The following is a 26,601-nucleotide window of genomic DNA, read 5'->3' on the forward strand; positions in this document are numbered from 1 at the left end:
GCTTTTTGCAGATGATGTGGTGCTGTTGGCTTCATCAACTCTAACTCCACTGGAGAGGTTCGCAGCCAAGTGTGAAGCGGTTGAGATGAAGATCAGCACCTCCAACTCCGAGACCATGGTCCTCAGTCAGAAAAGGATGGCGTGTCCTCTCCGGGTCGGGGATGAGATCCTGTCCCAAGTATCTTGGGGTCTTGTTCACGAGTGAGGGAAGGATGGAGCGGGAGAGCGGCAGGCGGATCGGTGCAGCATCTGCAGTGATGCGGACTCCGGGCTGACTTCACTTCTGTTGGCAGCTTATTCCAAATGCTAAATGCAACTTTGAACTCCGGGTTCCACTAATTGACCCAAGTCTGCAGATTTCAGAGCCCTACTAGGTTTATATTCAATCAGCATTTCTTTAATGTCCTCAGGACCCAAACCATTCAGTGATTGATACACCAGTTAGCAGAATTTTCAAATCTATTCTACAGCTGACCGTGAGCCAATGTAAAGCCTTTAGGACTACTTGAGTGATATGTTCTGATCTCTTTGTTAACTGTCTGATGGAACAGTACATTTTAACTAATTTTTTGGTAAAATAAAATAAAGTAAAATACTGTTGTCATTGGGTGGTTTGCTTAAAAACATTCAAATTATTCAGTACATGAGCTGAAAATTATGCTGTTGAGTGACATTTGCACAGATTATGTCATAGAAATCAGAGAAAAACATTTGCATAATAATTTGGAATGCTGTGCCTGTATGTGAGTAATGCATGAATCAGTTATATTTCATGCATACGCAAAAATATCTTGTATGAAGGTGTACGGTTTGGTGCTGGTCTACAGAAGAACACAACATAAAGGCCTACTTTACTTGTAAAGTAACTTTTATAAGGTTGGGCTTTCAACATGTTTTTGCCCCACCCGCCACAAAATTTTGGTTAAGAGTAAAGAGTAAAGTTTGACCGTGAGCCATTATTAATCCCTTTACCAACTATGTGGAATGTCAGAGTTTAAGGGTAGAAAATGGAACATTATACGCATCAAGTCAATTCTCATATTGATTGGTAATCCAATTTCTAAGCAAAGTTTTGGGAAAACACATTCCAACTTATTAATTATACTTACAATAAGCAAACTTGATGAAAGAAAAGTGCAAGTTTAACAGATACCCGGCAATGTGGCTTTATTGGACTTTGCTACTGAGTGCACTTGACCTTGCATGTGTTTTCAGTTTGGCTATTTCCTCTCATCTCTCCCTCCCCCATACTCCCTTGGGCGGGGTCTGGCCCCGTGCACCCTCACTTAAAATGACCCCGCACCTCCCAAACCGCCTCCATAGTCATACAGCTTACCTTCAACACCTCCCGAGTGTGTGTGTGCGTGTTCGTGTGTGTGAGATCACAGTCAAGTGCTTATTGTGTGTAGAAATAATGATAATCCTCCATAGTTCCTCCCTCCCCCATGCCTCAAAATCCACCCGAGCTCCTTTTCACCATTAACGTCCAGAACACACGTCAGCCTGAGCCCTCCGGCTTACCTTCAGACTGTCCAGATTCACAAAAGACAGACAGCTTAGAAAGCAAGAGAGGAGGGGGTCAGTAGAAACCAGCTTGATGCATCTGAAGACATGAGACATCTTTAGATCTGCGAACAAATTCAGGTCGGATTTGTAACTAACTTTGTAACCTCCAATCGCAGGGCACACAGAGACGAACAACCATCCACACTCACAAGCACACCTAGGGACAATTCCGAGCGCCCAATTAACCTGCCATGCATGTCTTTGGAATGTGGGAGGAGACCGGAGTACCCGGAGAAGACCCACGCGGGCACGGGGAGAACATGCAAACTCCACCCAGGAAGGTTCGAGCCTGGACTCGAACCGGAGACCTCAGAATATATATATATATATATATATATATATATATATATATATATATATATATATATATATATATATATATATATATATATATATATATATATATATATATATATATATATATATATATATATATATATATAATATTTGTTTCCCATTATTGCACACTTTGGTGTTGCAAAATAGTGGCCCTTGTGCAAACATCCTGAAAGCTGGATGGGTTAGCCCGCATGCTACGTGGTTCAGTAGCTTACTAGCTTGGTGCACATACTATATAATTTGGCTCCAATAAGTTCATAAAAACTCATTGAATTCTTTAGCTATTTTGACATGGATTGGTTTGGAACAAACATCAGATATGAAGCTATGCTACAAGTGTCATTTTGTAATCGGGGCTTTAAAATATAGACCATTGGGATTGCTCAACACAGATATGTACGTGTTTTGCTTCCTTTTTCCGAACGATCACGTAGTTTTCAAAATGTCTTGCCGCAGCTTGGCAACTTGTTGGCATTTGAACTAACTACAACTGGGAGGGGAAAAAAAAACCTGGGATCAAAACACACATGATTTTAAGCGTATGGACTCCATAATCACATTCTCTTTAAATTAAGATGCATCAACTGGCCACATGGTCTAAGTCTTTGACTTTCATAGAAGGTGGACTGGCACTAAACAGTTACCATGTTATTGTAAACAAATCGCAGGTGCTGGTGACGTTGCACCATTTTATCAGAGTCTGTAAATTAAGATTTGATTTTTAATTTGCCATGCCCATTCAAACGAATGTCCGAATACCACCCATTTGTACACAGCACAACTAAAAACAGATTTATTTATTTATTTATTTGTTTGTTTGTTTGTTTGTTTGTTTATTTATTTTAATGTTGTAGAAGTGGTCATAATGTTTTGGTTAGTTGGTGCATATTCTTGATGAAGGCATGTAGGAAAAGCAGCGATTGCACAAAAGTGTTACTATGCATGCAAAGTATCATTTTAGGAATTCTAATGCGGTTTATTTTTCATTCACTCTCATGAGGGGTGGAGCACCACTAGACCAAGAGGATGTAAAAAAAAAAAAAAAACATTTAATTCTCAACTATACACATTATATGCATACACTATATTGTTTAATATTATTTTTTAAGAGAATGGCATATCATGACATCTTATTTAGGGCCTTGGGCAGATGATTGTTCTCCATGAATTCTACCAAGCAAAGAGTGGGCTTTTGTGGTTGGGATGATAAAAGGCTTCTTCAAAATCCAGCAGCGATCCCCAAGATCTTACTGTACTGTACTCTACATACTACACTCATCAAAAAACACTCATGTAATCATTAGGGCCCGAGCAGCGACCGCTGCGAGGTCCCTATTGTTTTTGTAAAAATTATTCTTCTTCTTCTTCTTCTTCTTCTTTATTCTCCGCAAACAATCGCGATTTTGGGTACCTAAATATTCACGAAAACTCACCGAACTTTGCACACTCCTCAGGTCCGGCGAAAAATTTGATATTATGAAGTCGTTATAACAATGCGACTCGATAGCGCCCCCTAGCGTAGAAAAATAAAAACCAAGCCCGGCACGTTTGAGCTAGAGCAACAAAAATTGGCAGGCACGTGTAGTACCCCGAGACGCACAAAAAAGTCTCTTGGGACCATGTAGCTAAAATGTACAGGAAGTGAGCTATGAATTTTTTTATGTCCAATTTTGGCCTATTTTGGCACATTCACTGTGGTCATGCTTTTTCCCCCTTTGCAAACATTTTTCATCCAATTGACTTCAAACTTGGCATTTATCATCTCAAGACCTGAGAGAACAACTGGGCAAAACATCTTGCCTTTTTGAAATACTATATGACGGGGGCGGGGCATCAAATATTGCCTTTAAAATTTCATTTGTCGAGAAAGAGCAAATGCTTAATAACTCCCATGTTCAAGCTCCAAAAAATCTCAAACTTCTCAGGCAACGTAATAGTCACGGCCTGAAAACATCTATATGATAAAATTCAGTTATACATATAGCGCCACCTAGTGGTTACAATAAATGTCATACTTTACGTTTTTAGCTACTGTGCTGAGCTTGTTGAAGGGATCCATTTGAAAATTGGTCAGAAAAGCCTTAAGATGTTGATCATGCCCCACACCGAATATTGCAACTTTTCGCCAAAGGGCGTGGCCTCTACGGTGACGCAAAGTCTGAAGATTTTTCGTGAAAATAAAAGCTGCATTAACTTGACCGAGATGATCCTATCTTCTCAAAATTTCACACATTTGATGAGAGTCCAGCCCTAAAGACATCTACTGACTTATATTTCATCTAACTGATAGCGCCACCTAGTGGCAATTTTTTTTCTTACGAATTTTCTTCTACGTTTTTCTCCAAACACGTTAACTGGACCTACCTCATATTTGCTCAGATGAGGGTTTCGGCCTTCATGATGTCACAACACGAAGTTTGTGAGTTTTCGCGAATTGCTGTGGGTGTGGCTAAACGCTGTCTCCAAGAAAACAACGCCAGTTTTGAGGGTCTAAACATGCACAGAAACTCATGAAACTTGGCACACACATCTGGCCTGGTAAAATGAGCCATATTTTATTGTTGATTGTGCTATTTTTTACAAAAATGACTCAATAGCGCCCCCTAGAAGTTTTTAACAAAGCAGCCCCGGTTGTACGTTTAAGCAAGAACGACGAATATTTTTAGGTGTATGAGGGAGCCCAAGATCTACAAAAAAGTCTAATGGACCCATATGCTAAAATGAACAGGAAGTGAGCTATGAATTTTTGAATGTCCCATTTTTTACGATTTTTGCACATTCACAGGGGGCAGACTTTTGCCCACTTCTTCTACACGTTTCATCCGACTGAGTTAAGACTTGGCCTGGACCATGTCAAGACCTGAGCCAACGACAGGGGGAAAAATTTTGACTTTTCGAAATACTATATGATGAGGGCGGGGCATCAAATTTTGTGTTTCGCAATGAAAAAGGATATGCTTGATAACTCCCCGGTACATGCGCCAAAAAATCCCAAACTTGACATGTATGTTTATCGTCAAGGCCTGAAGTTATCTCTGTGACAACATTCAGTTATATATGCAGCGCCACCTAGCCCTTGAGGAATAAAAAAAAAATACCCCACATACGGTATTTTGTACAAAAAATGTACACTCATTCTAAGTGTGATAACGAAGTCATTTCTGAATATTCTTTTAGTTTCCACCACTCAAAATGTTCACTGGCATCAGACTTATCCAAACATATATATATTTTTATTTATTTTTGATAGCCTCTATGGACATTAAAAGCAATATCGTGAATGAAGGATATGCTTAATAACTCCACGGTACATGCTCCAAAAAAAATCCCACACTTGACATGTATGCTTATAATCAAGGCCTGAAGGTATCTCTATGACAACATTCAGTTATAAATACAGCGCCACCTAGCCCTTGAGGCTTATATAAAAAAAAAAAAAAAATACCCCACATACGGTATTTTGTACAAAAAATGTACACTCATTCTAAGTGTGATAACTAAGTCATTTATGAATATTCTTTTAGTTTCCACCACTCAAATTGTTCACTGGCTTGACACCGATCCAAACGTATGTACGTTTCCATTTTGTTTTATTCATTTTTGATTGCCCCTTTGGACAATAAAAGTAACATTGTGCAATGAGTACAACGAGCGATGATGTGTATATACACTTTTACAAAAAAATACCAATCAGGGCAACTCATTGCCTAAAAATAAAAAAGGACGCTGATTTTTGCAGGTCTTAACAATCACCAAAACCCGTTGAGCTTGACACACACACTGGCAAAAAAATATTCTACATGTAAACGTTTATTATGCCATTTTCAAAGAAATTTTGCTTCCAATATGCCAGTACCCCAATGTGCCAGTACCCCAACATGCAAGTACCCCAACGTGCAAGGACCCCAACGTGGCCCGGGCTGCGAGGGCCCTTTATAGCTGCTCGCAGCTCTAGTTTCATTTAATTTTCTTTCTTTTCATGTTTCTTTCCCCTAAGTTTATTTCATAAAAACGAGTGCCAAACTTTCCAATTGAGTGAAATAAGTCATTTTTGGAAAACTCATTTAAATGGCCCAGCTCAAAGGGCGAAAGGCATCTGCATCATGTCAGAAACTAAACTCGAAAGGATTCATTTGCCAAAAACACAATGAGACCTTGGACTCTCTTCAGTGTGCCGTGACTGAGGTTACACTCCAGTAAAAAAGCTTATTTTGATTCGCTAGATGTACAAATGATTAAACACGCTGGTTCCAAGTATTAGCACAAATAGCATACATAATCCATCAAATGTCATCGATCAACACCTTTTTATGGGGGGGAAAAAACAGCTAGACCCCTGCTGTAATCTTGAGCTTTCACTTTTCCGGCCTCAATTTCTAAATTTATCTTGCTGCATCTGATTAAACATGATCCCTGCTGCTTTCTACACACCACAGTGAATTACATTTAACTGGGACGCTTACTTTGGTGCATGGCAGAGGGGGTGAACACATCAGCAAGGCGCCTACAATATGTGCAAAAAAAAATAGTAATTGAAAGCAGAATAACACAAATAGAAATGTGAGCTTGAGGGCTTCATTCTGAGCCAGTTTAATTGTTAAATCGGGCAATAAAAGCCCTATACTAATACCACTAAATCCTGTTTAGATTAAATGTGTGAGGTGTTTCTTTTATGGTATAGGGGGCTCTGGTTCTAATCATTTTAAAATCCAATGGAATGCACCTGTAAATGGAATTAAATTAAACACCCCTTTCCTGACAGGCTTCAACCAAACAGGCCTGTTAAAGCCCGAGGACGGATTGTTGAATGGTGCTGACAAAAGAAGCGATTTTCTGAGCTAAATAAAATGGATGGTTGGTTTGTTGGGTTGTTCATATTGACACAATTAATCCTGTAATGATAGCAGTCGTAATTACTTCTTGTTGGATGACAGCGAAACCAAAAAAATGAAAATGTCCTACAAAAGGTTTCATGAAAAAAACTTGACGACAAGCAACAAGCTAGTGGTTAGCATGACTGCCTCACATTTCTGAGGTTCTGGGTTCAAATCTCGGTTCCGACCTTCCTGTGTGGAGTTTTCATGTTCTTTCTGTGCTTGTAGGGCTTCTATAAATGCTTAAGATTGTATGAAATATAAAATTAAGTACTGTACTTACTGATATGTGCTTGCAACCAGGGTGTATCCCACCTCTCGCCCAAAGTTAGCGGTGATAGACTCCAGCTTATCTGTGACCCTAATCATGACAAACAATAAAGAAAATGGATAGATATTAGTTTTGTCTAATAGTGATTAGCCTTTTTTTTAACATTTGAATCACAATTAAGAAAAGTTGCCATTAGTGCCTGTACAGGAAATTGTATTGAAATATGAACACATTTGAAAATGGACAGGGGTTTATTTGGCAATCTGATTTGACAAGGCAGTGAAAATGAGAAAAATTCAAATAATGTTGCTACTGTTTCGCACCTTTCAACTACATAACAAGACCCGTGTGGGTGTGTGTGTGACTGCAAATATACACTACTGGGTGCCTCCGCAACCAACCAGGACTAAGTGGAGTTTTTCAATGAGTTATGGTGGCGAGGTGTTAAATGTTCCTCTGGGCTGCAGCAGTTGCAGTTGATGCACCACCACTATGGTATACAACTGTCCGTTTTCTGTTATGTTTTGCCTCAGAGGATAAGAGCATGTGCACGTTTTTCCTATGTGACCCCTATAGCCCCTCTTTCCACAGGGTACATCAGCAGCATGGTTCTCAGCACTGCCATTTTTCATTACCATCTCCACAGCGAGGCCCCACCACTACGCCCTTGTGAAAACGAACCCACTCACTAGCTAACCTTCCACAACTCATGCCCTTGAATGAACTTTTCTCTGGCTGTATCCTCCTATGAAACTTTTTTTTTAAACGTCCCGAAGTAGTGTAACATGTTACAAGCCCTACTGAAAAGACCATCAAATCTCATTACATACTGTATCGCTATTATTATGAGCAACTAAAAGGCTCTGCTGCCCCCATGTGGTTATTTTACGCAATAGCAGGTAAGTTATTTAGGCACATTGAAAGCAGGCAGGCTTGTGAATCATGGATGGCTCACAAAAATGTGTTTTTATTTACAATTAACTTAAAATCCATCCATACATTTTCTATAGCGCTTGTCTTCAGTCAGTGGACCAGAATTTCTTCAAAGCCGTCTGTCTGGAAGTCTTTCTCCATGACCTCACCAAACTCCTCCCAATCTGCCTCGGTGACCAGACCACCAAAGTTGCATTCCACTTGGCCAGCCGGTCCCCATCAGCTGCATTCGGAGTTCCACAGGCAAAAAAAAAAAAAAAAAAAAAAAAAAAAAAAAAGCCACAATATGTGATATCTGTACTCCAGTATACAGTACAGTATGCCATGACTGAGCTAGATTGTATGACTTGACTTATTTAGTAGAAATGAAGTTAAGACTTGAAACTTACTTGCGACTTGTACAGTGTGTAGTATAACCCTCCTCTGGTTATTTCTAAAATAATGCTCTCTATACTTGGTGATCCTCAAATTTAATACAGCAATGGCAACAAGTTGACAAATTGGCCTAAAAAAAAAAAAAAAAGGCAGTATAGGAGGAGCTATACTGATCTCTGGGCCATTTTAGGATGACCCCTGACCCCACTTTGAAAGTACAGAGCTGTTTGGGTCATGTCGCGCACAAGAGAAAATATTGATTGAATATACTGTAATGAACAACACGTCAAGTAGATACCTGATACTAAGGCGTGATTGTTGGGCTTGTGGTCTAATACTTTTACACAAACATATTTTTCAGGTGGGCTTGTGGTCTAATACTTTTACTCAAACATATTTTTCAGGTAGGCTATCTGTACGTTACTTGAGTATTTATTCTTTTGATGACTTTTTACTTTTACTCCTATATTCAAAAACAGACATCTGCACTTTCTACTTTTGGATGACGATTGGCGACCTGCCCTAAAATGGCTGTGAATAGAGAGGCGTGAAGTTCAGATTTTGATTAATTGAAATCCTAGGGACTTAGAAGGCATGAAAAAAAGGGGCAGAAGCAACATGGAAGATCATCATCTTTGACCAGTGCAGTCAGAGGTGGGGCACGGACTTACTCGCTGTTGGGAGAAGTGAAGTCACCGGTGGCCATCTTACGTTGCTATTCACTAAGGCAGCCTGATTTGAATACATTCATTTCTCCATGGAATTTCACATTATTGTCTGCCAACGGAGAAAATTCCACCGTCTAGGAGAAGCCCTACATATGCGTTTTCATTGCTAAGAAAAACACGTAATTTTCTCTTATAAGGCGCATCTCATGGTTCTATTCAAAGATTCATCTGCTTCATGTCAGTCATCAACAATCAAGTGAACGTAAAGCCCATCAGGAGAAAAAAAAATCACTGCGAAATGTAAACCTAACCTCTGTGAGTCACAATTCAGTGAATTCACAATATTGAATAGCCTTGTGATGCTCTCGTGACTCCATACGTGGATCCTAGCGTAAAACACGCATTGATAGCTGTGTTTTAAAAACTAAAATAAAATTAATAAAATTAACAGAAGTGGTCAGTAAAAGTAGGGGCGGCACGGTAGTCGAGTGGTTAGCACGTCCGCTTCCCAGTTCTGAGGTCTCCGGTTCGAGTCCAGGCTCGGGCCTTCCTGGGTGGAGTTTGCATGTTCTCCCCGTGCCCGCGTGGGTCTTCTCCGGGTACTCCGGTCTCCTCCCACATTCCAAAGACATGCATGGCAGGTTAATTGGGCGCTCTGAATTGTCCCTAGGTGTGCGTGTGAGTGTGGATGGCTGTTCGTCTCTGTGTGCCCTGCGATTGGTTGGCAACCAGTCCAGGGTGTCCCCCGCCTACTGCCCAGAGCCAGCTGAGATAGGCGCCAGCAGCCCCCGCGACCCTTGTGAGGAATAAGCGGTCAAGAAAATGGATGGATGGATGGTCAGTAAAAGTGGCAACGTAATATGGCTGCCTTCTGGCTTCAGCCGTGAGGGTCCATTCATACAAGTCATAGCTTTTTGGGGGCCCCAAACGAGTAGCTACGCCATTGTGGCATCTCCCTGGCACCGGTCCACGAATTTTTTTGTTGTTGTTTTTTTGTGTTAGGTGATTTATTATTATTGAACACAGAATACAATGTAGTACAGCCAAGATGAGACAAGTAATGCACGCTGTTGAGCGAAGGCAACATGTCAAATGCAACAGCGACATCTTGTGACTTACACAGGAATGACATGCAATGACACATTTATAAACAAATATGTACGATATGAATGAGATACGTTTTCAAACAATTTATTGAACTCTGCAATTACAAATACTCAAGCAGGACATCATTGGTCACATTATGCACACTAGAGAGAGAGAGAGAACCCATGATCTATCTATCTATCTATCTATCTATCTAATATATTTCAACAGCATTAACCTTTTTCGTCACGTATCGCACATGTATAGACAGATAGACAGACAGACAGACAGACAGATATATACAAACACACACAAAAAGCCTCGTAATCCATTTATAAATGCATACAATGAGTAATGGCAGCGGCACCAAGTCGAATGGAGTCGCGACATGTCCCGAGGGAAAGAGGAAAGGCAACGGCAGCCACCGATGCCGCGACATAAGCGGAAGTGACGTACGTGATGCCGCGGCAATACGCGGAAGTGAAGTCGCTGGTGCCGCGGCATAGGCGGAAGTGACGTCACCGAAGCCACAACAGCTGCCGCTGCCGCTAAATGCGCTAGCTCTTACTGCTCCTCCAAGTGGCAATGTGTAAGAATGCAGCTGTGAGAAGAAGCCACCTACCTCACTCCCGAGCTTGCCTTTTCGGTCCGGGAGGCTCCGTCCACTTCTGTTTTTTTTTTTTTTTTTCCCTTTTTCAACACTGAACATAGGGACGGAGAGAGGGGGGGGGAAAGGACGCAGAATGGCGGCTGTGCCGTGCTCCAAGTGCATGGCAGAAAGAAAGGGCTTTCGGCGGGAACTTGATTCTTGGCGTTACAAGCTGATACACTGCGTCGGTATGATTTGCGTTCTTCTAAATAAATAAATAAATGAGTAAATTCACCGCACGGAGCGCTAGTCTGACATTTATTTTTTTTTGTTCCACCCGGCGATGTTACTCGGTAGCTAGTAACTAGCTGGCTAGCTAGGTTGATAGCTAACAAGCTAGCGCCAACTCCATAGGTGGACAGCCTAAACTGACTGGCTAAGATGTACCAGCTGGCTAGTTGACACGTTCTTTGTGCCTCCCTCAATAACGTCCTTAACACGACTTGTTTTCGACCTGTTAATGTATATCAGAGGGCACGTTACTTAGCTTAAACGTGTGTCGTAAAATATGCCATTAGCTGTATGTAATTGGTATTTGAAACATTATGCACATGCAATTAGAATCGCGAACAGCCTGCTAATATTAAGGCACTTTGGGGGATGGGATTATGGCTGAGATAAAGCAGCCAAGATATACTCAATGCATGAGAAGAATACACACTTAAATAGTTGTTCTTGGCCTGAAGTTGTAGCGGGGGAAACGGAAGCTGGCAATGCTAAACCGCACCTACATTGCATGTTAACCGTTTTCGTACTTGTATATGTTTAATAATCAACAGCCTAATATGTTTAATAATCAATAGCCTAATAGCCACAGGGTCGATTATTTATGCCAGTCCACCCCTGCCTGTGATTGAAAACTAGCAGTAGAGTTGCACCAGGTTAAATTTGACTTGTGAAATTAGTGTACTATGTTTTTTGTCTTGCAGGGTTTGAAAGCATTCTGGAGGGAATATATGGTTCTATGCTCACAAGAGACCTTAACTTATTTGATGGTGAGTTCTTTGTCTGGCATGGGAAAGAAAAAGGGAGAGAAAAAAAGAGCTAACTTGTAATTCGGACAATATTGTGTATACATTTGGTCGACTTACTCTTATGCTGAAATCCACCAAAGAAAAATATACACTTGACATGGGCTTGACATGTTCAAATGGATGATAAACATGTAAGGGTTTAACGTTTTATTTGTATAGCATTGTGAACAGTTTTGTGTGGAGAGTAAAACGAACATGTCAGAAAATTATTTACTACGTGTAATACATTGTTCATCAGCAATGTATAGCAGACACAATAAATGCTCTTCCACGAGATGGCTTAAAGTACATTATTACACTTGTCAGTAAATTGAGCTAAGCTTAGGGGCAGCGTGCCTCAGTGGTAGAGTGGTCGTCTCCCATCCGTGAGGTTGTGGGTTTAATGATCGGTCATCCCCCCTGGTGACCATGTCGAAGTGTCCTTGAGTAAGACACGGAACTCCGATTTGCTCCCAGTGGAGCTGGCAGCGCCCTGCATAGCAGAACCTGACCGCTGGTGTGAATGGGTGAATGTGGGACTATGTAAATTGCTTTGAGCACTATAGCTTAAAAAGAAAAAAAGTGCTATATATTTCCAAAGTTTATCATTATATTTTTTTTCACATTTTTGTTTTCTGGTGTGCCAAGACATGTTTGTAATGTATGTGCAGTTGCTCGATAAAGGTTGAGAAACACTGCATAGATGGTTCAATACAGGTCTTGATCTTTTATTAATTCATTTTTTGTTGTCATTCCTTTCAGACTGTGAACCTGAAGAGGTGGTTGACTGGTCTCCAGAGGCAAACTGCTCTCACTGCTCATTCTGCAACCTTCCTCTGGACAAACTTGGTGTAAGAACTGGATTGGAGTAATAACTTATTATCCAAGTCGCGCGCCGTCATACAACATCTTATGTTTTTTTTTTTTTTAATGACTTTTTTTTTTATTTTTTTTTATTTTTACAGGATCTCGCACCTGCAACCACATCACCCCTCTCCTCCCCTTCTGAATTCTCTCCATGTCAAGCTCCAGCCATCTCTGAGAGCAGCCAAACAGCTCACAAGTTCCTTCAAGCTGTTTTCCACAAGAAAGGTGAGTCTGATGAGTTATGTTTGGACAAACCATCTCATTCAATAGTTAGAGAAATACATTTGACAATTTTTAGTTTATATTGAGTAGGTGCCTTTGAATTGAGACAAACAATGGTGCTGACATGTCATTGGCATTTACAAGACAGCAGTTTGACCTCTGAAATTTTGTGCGACTTAACTAGTATATTTCAGGGCGAATTGTGAATTGTTTCTTAAGGGAAATCTGAATGAACCTGGATTTGTGGCAGCTTTTAATTAATGTAATAATCCAGATTTTCATTCCCATTGTCAGATGTGCCTCCGTGCTGTGATGCCAATATTCCTCGGATTGCAGAAGAACTCATGAAGAAAATGATACACCAGTTCGCCATGGAGTATGCATCCAAGTGCCTACTCCACACCACGTCAATGGATGTTACAAAAAGGACCTCCTCACCTTTCTCTGAAAGGTCAGATGCCCCCTTGGACCTGACCTTATACCGAACTCCGGAAGAAACTGAAATAGAATCTGAAACAGGTTAGTGGCAATCTTTAAAAATAAAAGTTCAGATACGACTCTGGGTGTCATTTTTCAATTTTGGCTTCTTTGACTTTTGACATATGTGCTATTAAACAGCACAGCTTTGTGTATGTGATTTCATTTGTATATAATCCCATCACAGTAATTTGTGACTAATCAGTTGAACTTGAATCTTAATGCAGCAGATGGTGTGCTCGACCTTTCCAAAAAGAACAGCGCCGCCAGCTCAACACAATCATCAACATTGTCATCTAACATCAAAGCCTCAGGGTAAGAAGTTTTATTGTGGATCACACTACTTATTTTGACTAAATTGGTGGTATTGAGCCTTTTAGTGAGGAACAAAAAAACACTGAAACCTGTGCTCTTATTTCACAATTGTGTAAATACGCTGATTTAACATTCTTTGATTTCTACTATCTCTAAAACCAAGTGAGTTCATTATGGTTGTGCAGCTAAGAATTTTTATGATAAGCCGATTGTTGAATGGTACCATTTTTCTGTGGCTGTCCCATGGCTCATTGAATTTTTAGTAGTCTGTTTGAATTTTGGTTAAGTGGGGGTTGACTCTTCTATCTCTTGAGCGGTAACGTCACAGCATTGGCACCGTATTTGAGATAATGCCAAAAGCCCAGGATTGTACACTGATGAGGGTTGCATTACAGTTTACGATCATTAATTTATTTTATTTTCAACCAATCCACTTACTAATCTGATTACTCCACTTAACGTGTACATAAGACTGTCACAGAAGGATAACAAAACTGCAGCGGTTGTGAGTAACGCCAGCCATTCACAGACTGTCCCACCTGGACGTGAAGAGGCTTTATCGCAACACACTGCGTATGTGTAAGAGACGCACAACAGTGTGCAAGAGCGTCCAGACAGACAGGCATGCAATAACAGGCAGTGATGTTACCAACAAGGCATAAAGGAGTGGACCCCTCGCTCTGCACCCCCTTCTCCCTAATGCCCAAATCACATCCTCTCCATCATCTCCATCCTGACCCTGCTGTTTGGTCCTCCCATCCCTAGGAGGCAGCTCAGGCAGATGGAGTACATTGAGAGGAGTTTGGAGCTGTCTGAGGGGCTGCTGTCCAAGGCCTTGAAGGACATACGCTCAGGAAGGCTGCAAGAGCAGCGTGCTGCATTGCTATATGGAATTCCCCTTCACACCCTGAGGCAAGGCCTGGAAGACTGGTCAAAAGAGAGATTGGCAGCACTGCGCCCAGCGTCGCACAGCAACAGAAATTTCAGGGAGGAAATGACATCCTACAACATGATGTCATCGATGCTTGGCGGCGAAGCCCGCCTCGTCCTGCAAAAGGTGGCGGCATGGGCCGAGCGGGCTGAAATTGGAGGAGATGCAGAGGAGAACGAGGATCTCAGTTTCTCTCCAGCCTCACTTCATTTTTATAAGCCAAGTGGTCTACAGAAGACCCTACCCCAATCATTTCCCCAGCTCAGGGATGCTCTCCAGCCCTCTCCTAGTCCCACTCCCAGTCCTGAGGCCCCCACACACCTTCGTATCCCTCAGGTCCGTTCCATGTCCAATCACAGCAGGTTAGCCCCAGCAGAGATTCACAGTACTACCGAAAACCGCCGTACCTCACCAACGGAAGGTGCTGCTAATTTATTGACAACTACTGCCAGACCTTCATCTTACTTCAAACTCAGATCACCTTTCCTGGCACATGGCTGCACAGGAAATGCCGACCAGTCACCTCTTCGCCTGGTACAACGCAGCTCCTCATTGGATGATTCTGAGGAGGGAGCAGACCGCCGTGACAAAGACAAGCAACCAAGAAAGAAACGTGGACGATACCGCCAGTATGACCACGACCTGATGGAGGAAGCCATCACCATGGTGACAGCCGGCCGCATGAGCGTATCGAAGGCCCAAGGAGTTTATGGGGTACCCCACAGCACACTGGAATACAAAGTCAAAGAGCGCACTGGAACACTGAAAAATCCACCCAAGAAGAAATCTGCCAGTTTTTTCTTGCCCAGTTCCACTTTGTCTGGTTCCGGGACCATTACCGGTTCCGCTAACTCAGGGACTATTTCCTCACCTGCTGCTGCAAAGATGTTCTAGACAAAGAAACACGTCCAGAACTCCTCAACTATTGAACCCACCACCTCTTACAAGATTGTTTTCTTGGGATCTTGTTAAAACACAACACATGCCTTTACAAATATATGGTTATATTATTCAGGTTAAACTGTGAGTCTGTTTTTGATAGTCATACTTTCTGCTGTGTTTCTGCAATTTGGTCCTGGGCTTGAATGTGGTGGGGAATTTTTTAAGAGGCATGTGTCCACAATGGCTTTTGTCTATATAATCCAAGGATTTTTCATTTGAGGAAATGAATTTTATATTTTAAGACAATTGTCAAAAAGCCATTTGCGATGGAATAGACTTTTTGATTTCAGTTTTGACATATATTTTGATTCTGAAACGTCGATGTGTTGTATTTCTCAGAAATCTTGTTTAATCACTTGAAATGCTGATCTTGTAGGTCTTCTTAGTTATTGGTATTCCGGTTCTAAACCACCAATCAACAAAATATGACCTTAGATTTCCCAGGATCAAATGACTGAAACACAGTAATGGTAAAAATATGACTCCAGTGTTAGTTGTTAGGAAAATAGGTTTTTCAGGTTTGACTTAATTCTTAAAACTCCTTGTTAATGAAGCAATGATGATTGTCATTTGCAGCTTTTTAGCTCTCTGGGTACCTGACCAAGGCCATTGAAGTGACTTAGAGCCATTATAACAATAAACTCTCATTGTAATTATTGTTATACACCTCTGCAACGGGAAGATTGTATATTGTTAACTACTGTGATTAACTATTTTAATGTGAGTTGTTGAGTAGAATAGTGTTTAAAAAAAGCCATGTGTTGTCCTTAGTTTTGTTTCTTTATTTGTAGTGAGAATGCATTTGTGTAGCATGTTTTCAAATGTGCACTGACAAGCTTGGGTACTATGTTATTCTGTATGTGTATTTTTAAGATGTTTTATGACCTCAGATATTTACTAATGTTGCTCCTGTAGCTGCATTACTGTACAACCTCACACATGACTGCTGCTTAAAATGTCTATTTTACGGGACCTTTTGTTTCATAAGAGTGCAGTTTATTTCAGCAAAGGTGACTGGGAGATGACATGCAAAGATAAAATGATTGACAGTATGTGTATAAATCCATACTCCTAAGGGTTGATTGTGAATGATGATGGCTGGGCTTGACTCACTGTAAAGGACCCACAGGCTTCTTTCTGTCTTGGAAATGGTTTCACTTAAATGCCGGTTATTTTTATTATTTTTTTTCGTCTTGTCTGTCCTTGAGATGGACTGACTCCCCAACAGCCACACCAACAGTGCTAATACCAAAGCAGCAGTTCAGTTCAGGATTACCAACAAGCTGTTTCTTAAATGTCTATTTGCTGTGATGTCAGCCTGCACGCCTCTCTATTAACCTCATTGCCACATATACCTCTGAACATAATTTGCCTACAGCCCAGTGTCAGATTTCTTTTACCAACGTCTGTGTCAAGGGGTATATAAACTGGTTCTTTGTCTCAAAGAACAAGATATACATTTATTCCCATTTTGACACATTTTTAAAGGTTTTATTGGGCACTGTGGCATTTACAGATCTGCCTTGTTTTTGTAGCTATATATATACATTTTTGTTCATCTTTGTATGTGCTTTCAATTTGAAGTTAAGCCTGATCATGATACTCTTGATACTGAATATCTCCACGTTTTTGATGTTTCTTCTAGTGATAGACCGATATGGTTTTTTCAAGGCTGATACCGATACAGATTATTTGTAGTCAAGTTGGCCGATAACCGATATTTCAAGCCGATATTCATTTGCAGTAAAATGGGGAGGGGGGGGGAATTCTTTCAAACTATATATAATTTCTCACTGAGTAACAAATTCATGTGAATGTAGCTCATTTGGGGTTTTTGTTAGGGTTCGTAAAAACGTTTCAAAAAGATTTTTGCGGTGAAAAATTGTGTGAATATGTTCCGAATGTGTTTACGACAAATAAAAACTGACTGCGAACATCTTACAAATCCTGATGAAAACCCCAAATTCGCTACGTTCGCAAGTATCCCCTGCTCAGTGAGCTTTATCGGCCTTCAGATTCAAAACATGGCCGATGCCAATATTTGTCAAAATGCCAAATATCGGCGCCGATAATCGGCCGGGGCCGATTATCGGTCTATCCCTAGTTTCTTCAACATCAACAGTACAGCAACAAGATGTCTTTTTGTGATTTTGCTTGCTACAATATGACCAACTTTGTTTGTAAAGAAGCCTAAACTTTTCTTGAGAAACAGAAAGCTGAGTGATTAATTGCTGTATATTTGAGATCACCAGATTATTTCCCCAGGCAACTCCTGGTAAATATTATAATCATAAGAGATTTCTGCCAGTTATGCATAAGTGTTATTGCACTATGAGTTACTCAAATCATGTCTCTGGAAACTTATACTGTGTGATACATGATAATTTATTGTTTCAAAACTGAGTTTTACTAGTTTGCTTGTTGTACTTGTTAATTTGTAATAGAGCACTTAAATGAAATGTAAAATGTGTATTGTGGAAAATGCATGAATGCTTTTAAATTTTAACACTCTGTACTTAATTTAATCCCAAAATGACACCCATGAATGTTGTGATTTAGTGATTATTGAGTCATAGTAGAAAATCAAATGGAACAATGTAACAACCTTTAGAAGAAATAGACATCTTGCAAGCCCAGCAAGGTAAAGAGCTTAAATTCTGTGAAAGACTGGAGTCACTACCATGCCGTTGAGTACTTAAGAGTAATTCTCTTGTTTTGATTTCACTGCACTCTTTCACTATGTCATAATTAATCAAATCTGCCTTGAAAAAATACTAGTAATCTGCAACAATGGCATTGTACCTCAAGCAGGCACCATAAAGTGCTGTACTGAATTTATTAGTCAAACGCTGACAAGGTGAAGGTCTGGATTTAAACTCAACCTAAGATTATGGAAATTGCATTAATTTTCAAACGTTATTATTTGTGTTGTTTATTGTGAAATCTTTGTCATGACTAGATTTAACTGTTGACTTGAACATTAATTACTTTGTTGATCTGTTAAGATTGTTAGTGAAAGTGCTGTTCAAAACAAAAGAGGTTTGAGCGTTTCTACAATCATTCCTGCTGTGTTTAGCAGAATGTTAATTTGCCTTCTGCAACTCAATAAAACAGCTCTCAACAAACGGCCAACTTGTCATGTTTACCTTTTCAATTTGGTAGTAGGTCTGGTCATCGTGTGATACATTTGTTCGCCATTTATTTCTATTTGCATCTAATTGGTAGTTTGACTACTTGTGTTTTTCAGAATATTTAGCAGTTTGATCAACAGTGGTAAAATGCATTTACAGTATACTTTGCAAAGATGTAGTAGCCGTTACTGACGGTTTAAAAATAAATAAATGTTTGTAAAACGTAAACAAACAGCTGATTGAGGAATTGCAAGTTCTTGAGATTTACAATCTGATCCTGGTGGCTGAAAATAATACTTGGATACGAGATATGCAGGAAGCATTTAATAAAACTATAGCCCAACAGACTTCAATAAAATGGTGGACTTGAGCAAAAACGAGGTTTTATTTTTATTTGGCCGATTAATCTGTTGTTGATTTAATCCTGCCAAATTGCGGAATTGGCATCAGGCTAAAACAAAAAAAAAATACACATTAGTCGAGCCCTAATAAAAACAGACTTTATACAGAGGGTACTCTGTGCAAACCTTTATTATTCAAACGATAAGACTACTAGTACTAACCCATTCCTTTGTATTTTGCCCCTAGCTGCCCATCTACTTCAGATAAAGAAGAATTGGGAGATTTAGAACAGCGGAAGCACCACCAGCAATCTACACTGGGTGTTGTCCTTAGCTCGCTCTGCCTTGCACATTGTTCCTTACTCTACCAGATGCTGAAGTTGGCAGACAAGGAAAAATTGCTTCCTGCCCACAAACCCATTCCAACAGAAACGCACTGCTGTCATTGTGGATTTCATGCACATGATGTTGTCCCTAAGTATAAATCCCAAAACAGGAGTTCATTCGACCCTCCATCTGATTGTGGTGGTCATCAAGGCTGTGGAAGCACAGTGTACCATTCCAGAGACTTGCCTTTAAAAGCCTGTAAAAGTGTAGCTCCTTTGGACCTAAACTGCTGTATAAAAAGATGTAGGATAAACAATTACGCTCTGATTTGCCCTAAGAGACTCCAGTGTACTTCAAGCTATGGTCTGCCAGCAAATCACAACATAATGTGCTCTATCGGTCCTTGTGCTTCTGTCCACTGTAAGCAACATCCCCACCATTATTTATGTGTTACAAACCACACCTGTGTAACCCATTGTAAGAAAACAACAGGAGATTGTGAACCCCCTCCTCCTGTCTTGAGAAGAGAGCAGAGCCCTTCTCCTCCACCCCTTTCTCCAATCCTTTCAGATATTGACATAACCGATGAAATGCCACCTTCCCTGCTTCACCATCAGCAAGAGGCGCAAGCTGCCGACATGTTTAAAGATAATCCAGGACAGCACCAGGAGGTCATTGTAGATGAAGCAAAAACCCCGGAACTTGAGTCTTGGACTCCGAGAAATAGTCAAGCTGAGAAGAACACAAGTGGGACACTACTGCAGGATGTTGTGAACCGCTTCAGTGAAAAACTTGATACCATCAGACCACCAGAGAAGGATCCAGCGCTGCCCTCATCACCCATTGATGTTCCTGAACAAGAGCAGCTACAGTCCAACCCAACCAGCCAGAACTTGAAATTTCCTGCCGATGCCCTTCTGACTGAAATTATCGCAACCGTGCTTCATACACGTAGTGCCAGTGACTATAACATCAGTGAGCTGTTTCATCATCATGATGACAAAGACCCCAAGTTACCTAATACGCGCTTGCGTCGTCGCCAGGAAGTGCTTGCTGCTATGGCGACGCCTGCTGACGGTGCTACAAATCGAAGGCAAAGCTTGCAAATTAAACGGGAGCTTGCAATGCTTGACGTGCAAAACAATAGAAGAAAGTCACCACAAGCAAAGAAATCACAATTAAAAGATGGCAATGGTGCTGTTAATACATGTAGCACTTTGTTGGACTCAAATGTGATGCCAGAAGAGGAAAACAAAACGGACTTAAATATGGACCATCAAAGAGTTACGGGGGTACCGCTGAATATTATCACTCCTGAAAGTAACACAAATGAACTCAAAGATAATGAGACAGAGAGACAAAGGGAAAGGGAAATATCCAGACATGAAAAAGACCCAAACCAAACAACGTCCCAAGGGTCACAAAGCAAATTTTGCAATAATTGTTCTCGAGTTGACAGTGAGCAGTCACAGGTGAGGACTCAGTGTGATCAACATTGCCAAAAGGACAAGGTTAGTGCAATATATGATCCTGTGATTCTTGAAAATGCCCTGTCAGTTCAAAGCTGTGGCACTGATGGGTGTGATAATGGACCAGCTGAAGATCAAAGCCATACTGCAATTACAGATGATCATCCAGTTGAAAAATCCCCCTCCAATGAGTCAAGGAGGTCACGGAGAAACATTGTCCCTCCGCAACGCTTCTCCTCTTACGTCACAGAAACAAGGAAAGCCTTCTTTGCAGCGTGTTTCTCTGAAAATATATTTAACCAGAGAGCTAATAATGTTTTCACGGCTACCACCTCAGATGCCTTATTGAAGAAATTAGATGTTAAGGATTCACAGTTTGAATCAAATTTCAAAACATCTAATCTGCCAGACACATTTGCATCAATCAGTAGAGAAAAAAACAGTTCATCTCTTACAGAATCAAAAGGGAAAATTCCGGACATGCCACAAACTCAAGCAGTCAAAGAGATTGGGTGTGCTACCAAACCCCCAGAGGGCACACCACCATGTCCAAAAAGACTATCAGTCTCAATCACTGCATCAAAAATACCGCAATACCAAAACGTTACTACCACGTCTGCTAACTGTGCTAAGAGCTCTTACATCTCTCCAGTCCAATACACAAGCCCAATTAAGTTAATGTTTGTATCACCATTAAACGATAAAGAACATATCGTATATAGCCTTAAATCGGCAAAGTCGAATTCAAATGCACAAATCGACGAACCTTTTGACCCATGCAAAGAGTCCTCCTGGGCAGGGACACCCGAGAAGAAGCAAAGCCAGATGATTAAATGTGCCATGCCAAACGTCAGGCTTAATCGCAAATCCACTACCTCAACCTTTAAATATGCCGGGCCCTCAACAAAGTCTTGTCCTTCAGCCAAGCAACCTCTCTCACCACCTAGGTCTCCTTCTCCCCCAATGTTACGTTCCTCTCCCGTCAAGTTATATTCCTCATCACCTGAGTCCGCTTCTTCACCATCAGCGTCTGCTCCACTTAAGTCAAGTTCTTCACCAGCTAAGTCCCTCTCCTCATCACCCCAGCCAACGTCTGGAAAATGTACTTCTTCACCCAAGTCTTCCTCCCCCAAAATAGGGTCTAAGAGATCAGGTGATGTTACTCCACCTAAGAATCTATTCGGAACAGTCAGCCGATCACCGGGTGCATTGCAGTCATTCGATGAAATCAGTCCCCTGAAAAGACGCCCGGGCCGGCCGAAGAAGCTAGGGCCACATCTGCAGCAAAAAGTGAAGAGACCAATTGGTCGACCACGTAAACAGAAGTCTGATCATGCAGCAACAGGGAAAAGCACGGCAAAAGTTCCTACAGAGGTGGAAGAGAAAATCAACAAGAACCTCAAAGTAACTGTTGTCTATGGCCGGTCAAGAAAAAACAAACGAATAGTTTCTGAGAGCTTTGATCAGCTCCAAACAGAATTCCAAGATGCCTGTCGAGCAGTAGGTCTTAAAAACGACCTCAGCGAGACACACAACTCTCAAATCATTCTAGATAATCTCAAATTGGATTCACCCGAATTTCCTGAGGTGTTACATTGTGCCAATCCTGTCAAAGAGGCTGCACAGCACCTCAGCAAGATTAAATGCCCAAAAACAGAGAAGGCTTTACCTTCAAGGAAACCAGGTAGACCAGCTAAAGTGAAAATCTCTGGAATCTCCATCACTGTTAGCACAGTGTCACCAAAGCAACGAAAAATTTTGATTAACAAGGGTGCTCCAGATACACAAAGGAACAAGAGAGCGCTCCTGCCAGAATTTCAAAGTACCAAAGAGGCCAAGACGGTTAGCTGTCCATCAGTTAGCGAAACCTTGCAACCAGAGGAACAAAGAGAATCCGAGAGTAAAAACAGTAACCAAGTACTCAATCAGCCTTTAGCTGTGCGTCAATCCAAAAGAGTGATCAAGCCCTCAATCTACTTTTTACACGCCATTGCCACCGCCACAACTCGAACATATAGTCACAGTAATGCATTGTTACGGCGCTCCAAACAACTTTTGCTGAACAAGGCCTGCAATAAAAGAAAACAAGAAAAACAAAATCCGGCACTGAAAAGGCACCACTGCGAACAGGAGAGGAAGGACATCTCTCAGGATCTGGCTCGAGTAGCCGCTCTTTCTTTAGACTCAATCTTTGCTCCAAAGGAGACACTTCGCTGGTGGGCAGCATCAGCCGAACAACAGACCTTGAACCAAGAGCTTGCCCGACGCATTCAGCTCATATCAGACACTTGGGTCTCAGACCCTGTGGAGAACCACAGGGTAGACGTCCAATTCAAAGTAGACCCCGAAGGAACCGGTTCATCCGTCACCAAGTCCAAACATCCTTCTGTGGTTCAAACGCTGTTCGACTGTCCTCCTACTAAACCCAGATCCTGCAGCATGCAGCAACTCAACTCCTGGTTTATGGAGACCACAGAGACGCAATCACTGGATATTGTCAAGAAGACGAGCTCTTGTAACCGATATGAAGTTATGCACTTCCCTCGCTCCGCCAACAAACAAGGTGTCAAGTGCCAAAGTCCTCGGGCAGAACGACTCCGCAGACATCTCAAAAAGTTTGCCAAAACATTGCCAAAAAGCCCTGTCCAATATGAAAAGGCTAAAAAAAGGTTGAGGAAAATTAAACTAGGTCAGTCAATTCATAACGTTAGGCAGCGACTCTTGAGTCACAAGAGTGTAAAAGTTATCAGCCAAGGAACCAAAAGGTGGCAGCGCTTAAGCAAATACCAGGCCACACTACTTCGAGCAAAGAGACTCTTCCTGACCCAGAAAGAAAGGAAGGGTGAAAAGAAGGAAATAAACACTCAAGTAACTGCATGTGGGCCAGGAATGGTAAATGGACCAAAACTGGAATCATTGAAATCGGTTCAAAATAAGTTTCCTGAATGTTCGCAGAACAGTTCTAAAGCCCAAACCAAGGAGCCTATAACTACACCGAAAGAGCAGAACATCTGCTCTAAAACCTGGAGTCCTGAAAACCTGAAGGAATGCCGGGTATGTTTGAAAAAGATCAACACCCCAGAAAACAAATCACATGAGTGGGACTCTTACACTGTGACACTGGATAAGTCAGCCTGCGCATTTGTGTTCTCTGGAAAGGATGGACAACTGTTAGAAGTTGTTGAAGCTGTGAAACGAAAACAGAACTCAAATGGAATGGCTGCGTCTACAAAACTGACAGCTTCTGCATGTAAATCACTTCAGAAGCTGGATGAAATGCCTTTGGGGAGGCAGAAGGACAAATGTGAGCTTTCTGAACCACCACCTGCAAAAAAGTTGCGACAATCGAGGTTGAAGGGCCTAAGTGGACCAAAGTGGTGCGACTTTGTGCTTGGTAACTACCTCATTTCCTTTACTGAATCCCACGTTACAAAATTTTGAAACAACCCAAATCATCTAGAATTGTGTTTCTTCTCTGGCAGGAAGATAATGACGCACAAGGCCTCCATCCTTCGTGGGAACCGGACTGTGGTGTTTTGTGGTGCCTTTGGACACTGAGCTGACCGTGTGGACTGACCATTACGTTACGGTTCAGTCTTTCTCTCAGCAATTATGTAGCAGTCTAACTTAAGAAAAGCTTTGATGTTGCACTATTTTTTATATGTCGAGATTTGACTTTTTGAAAATACCCTTTTCTTTGATAAAACATGCCTTGTCTGAAGAGCTGAAAGTAGGACAAAGGTCAACTGCATTAAGAGAGCACTCGCCCTAGAAATACCTCAAGTCTGCCTCATATCCCCTTAAACTCAAACACATTTTAAGTAGTGAAATAATTGTTTCGTTAGAGAATGTCATGTCGTGTTGGTGAAGTTATTACTCGTGATGCGAAAAAATGAAGCTTCATGAATCACTTGGGATATTTTATTATATTCTTGCCTGGTCCGGTCCCCTTTCTAGCTTGTTTTCCCAAGTCTCCCTCCTCCAATATACCTGAATTAAATAAGCAGGCTCACTTTCAGGCTACTGCAGAACTTGCTGATGAGCATGGTGTGTTGGAGGAGGGGAAACATGGAAAACAGGCTGGATAGGGGCTCTCGAGGACTCGTCATGGAGACCCCTGGTCTAAACCTTTTACCAACGTGTCTTGATGGCAAGTCTCAAATTGGAATAGAAATTGAATGAAACATTCACTACCATTCCTCTCTAATTAATAGGTTTTGCCATCAACAAAGAGAATTGACACAAACTTGATGAAGGAATTGGGATCATGCAGTATTCTTATTTTTCCCTTGCATAGACTCCCCCCCCGTTATGATATTGTGTGTCATTTTCACCCACAGCATTTACTGTCACAAATGCGACACTGCCGGCGTCAGTCGTTGCACTTCTTGCACTACTCTATCCCTATTGAGATTTGGAATCCTGCTTTTCAGATTCCTCCCCCATGTTTTGCACGTCCTATGTTCTACTATCAACACCTACTGTACAACTAGAGCAGTGTTTCCCAACTTTTATTGAACCGAGGTTCTTATTTCATAGCGGACATTTTTCTTCATGGGGAAAAAAAATGTGTAAAGAATTGACATCGGATAGTTTCCCGCGGCGCACACTGGTCGGGAATCACTGAACTAGAGAATCTTTATGCGGTGCAATACAAACCCAGATTATTTTTTTTTCCTATCAGAATATAGTCATTTTATTACTGACAGGTGCAGAGACGCTTTCAGCCGGCGAGTGCCATATTGTGAACATCTGGCATGCTGTTTCCTGTGTGAATAGCTTAAAAAGCTGCCGCTGCCTTGATGAGAAATGTTTGTAATGAGTATTTCTTTTCATTTATCTTCCATTGCAAGCTCCTCGGTCAAATCATTATTTTATTTATTTTATTACAACTAAATTTCCGAGACTGAATAAGAAGTGCTGTTTGAATGTTTTTATCTCCTTTTTCAAGGCCATTTGTTGAGTAGAATAATTCTGCCTAGAGCGGTTGCCTGTGTTGTAGTTCAATTTGTTAGTGAAAATGTTGCTTCGATGGCAGCTAGTTGAGGCTAAATCAACTAACGCAACTCCATTTTGAACATGTTTCGCAAATTGTTAGTTCATGCCCATCCCTGATCATAGCTTCCAAACTAAGGAAGAAAAATAATACTTTTTTTTTTTTTTATAGCATTAAATGTTTGTTTGAATTTGAATGTTCAAGCATGTCCTGTTTAAATGCAGTTAAGATGTTGGTCCTTCAAGTTCCTGTTCATTTTGCCTTTGTTTTGCAGCATAAGACCTCTACAGAGACTAGCAAGGCCCACTGTGCTTTTTCCTCCAATATATATATGATTAACACTAAATTTGGAGGAACTTTTTTTTTTTTCTTTGGTCACAACAAAAATCTGTGTGCCTAACTACCCAAGTATTTATGTCACTGTGGTCACATTTTTATGGTGTTGACCCATTTTTTTTTTTGGGGGGGGGGGGGGGGGGGGGATAGTGGGTGAAAAAAATGGTGCTAAACTTCTGTTGTATATTTTCTTGTGGTTTTATACTGTTCTTTACAGATGCAACAGTGCGGGGAGGAATAAAGATGTTTTTTGTCCTAAATTCTCAGTGAGTGTCTTGATTAAAATCATGATAGACAGCACAATTATAATCAGCCTGGCATAATAGGACTGCTCGATTATGAAGAAAATATTAATCACGACTAATTTGGTGGTAATTGAAATCATGATTACGACAATCATTTGTTTTGGGGTATAAAAGAAAATGTTTTAACCTAAAAACTATTAAGACAAATCTCTTTGAAACACTAATTAT

At 41.0% G+C, this 26,601-nt stretch overlaps 1 protein-coding gene and 1 long non-coding RNA gene across 3 annotated transcripts; one reads left to right on the forward strand and one right to left on the reverse strand.

Annotated features, from left to right (window-relative positions):
- Window positions 1-1,354: 1,354 nt before the first annotated feature.
- LOC144020516 (uncharacterized) lies at window positions 1,355-11,549 on the reverse strand. The gene is made up of 3 exons (XR_013283905.1): window positions 10,735-11,549; window positions 7,063-7,140; window positions 1,355-1,628 (listed from the first exon to the last, which is right to left on the reverse strand). It is a non-coding gene; the product is annotated as an uncharacterized LOC144020516 (long non-coding RNA).
- On the forward strand, window positions 10,660-26,256 carry lcorl (ligand dependent nuclear receptor corepressor-like). Of its 2 annotated transcripts, XM_077524071.1 has the most exons (8): window positions 10,660-10,949; window positions 11,691-11,756; window positions 12,537-12,625; window positions 12,740-12,866; window positions 13,158-13,382; window positions 13,568-13,655; window positions 19,248-24,190; window positions 24,279-26,256. In XM_077524071.1, the coding sequence occupies exons 1-8, from the start codon at window positions 10,856-10,858 to the stop codon at window positions 24,284-24,286; spliced, it is 5,640 nt and encodes a 1,879-aa protein (XP_077380197.1). In that variant the 5' UTR covers window positions 10,660-10,855; the 3' UTR covers window positions 24,287-26,256. The 2 variants fall into 2 exon arrangements, with proteins under 2 accessions (XP_077380197.1, XP_077380198.1); XM_077524072.1 differs by lacking the exons at window positions 19,248-24,190; window positions 24,279-26,256 and adding an exon at window positions 14,421-18,668.
- Window positions 26,257-26,601: the final 345 nt, after the last annotated feature.

This window comes from Festucalex cinctus, chromosome 6, assembly GCF_051991245.1.
Source record: "Festucalex cinctus isolate MCC-2025b chromosome 6, RoL_Fcin_1.0, whole genome shotgun sequence".
In the NCBI taxonomy this organism is placed as follows: Eukaryota; Metazoa; Chordata; class Actinopteri; order Syngnathiformes; family Syngnathidae; genus Festucalex; species Festucalex cinctus.

What these genes read in the sequence shown, in the direction of transcription:
- lcorl (XM_077524071.1), top strand. Translation starts at nt 10,856, where the DNA reads ATGGCGGCTGTGCCGTGCTCCAAGTGCATGGCAGAAAGAAAGGGCTTT. An exon ending in TGAAATAGAATCTGAAACAG is followed by an intron (nt 13,383 to 13,567) that starts GTTAGTGGCAAT and finishes ATCTTAATGCAG; the next exon opens with CAGATGGTGTGCTCGACCTT. An exon ending in TCTAACATCAAAGCCTCAGG is followed by an intron (nt 13,656 to 19,247) that starts GTAAGAAGTTTT and finishes TTTTGCCCCTAG; the next exon opens with CTGCCCATCTACTTCAGATA.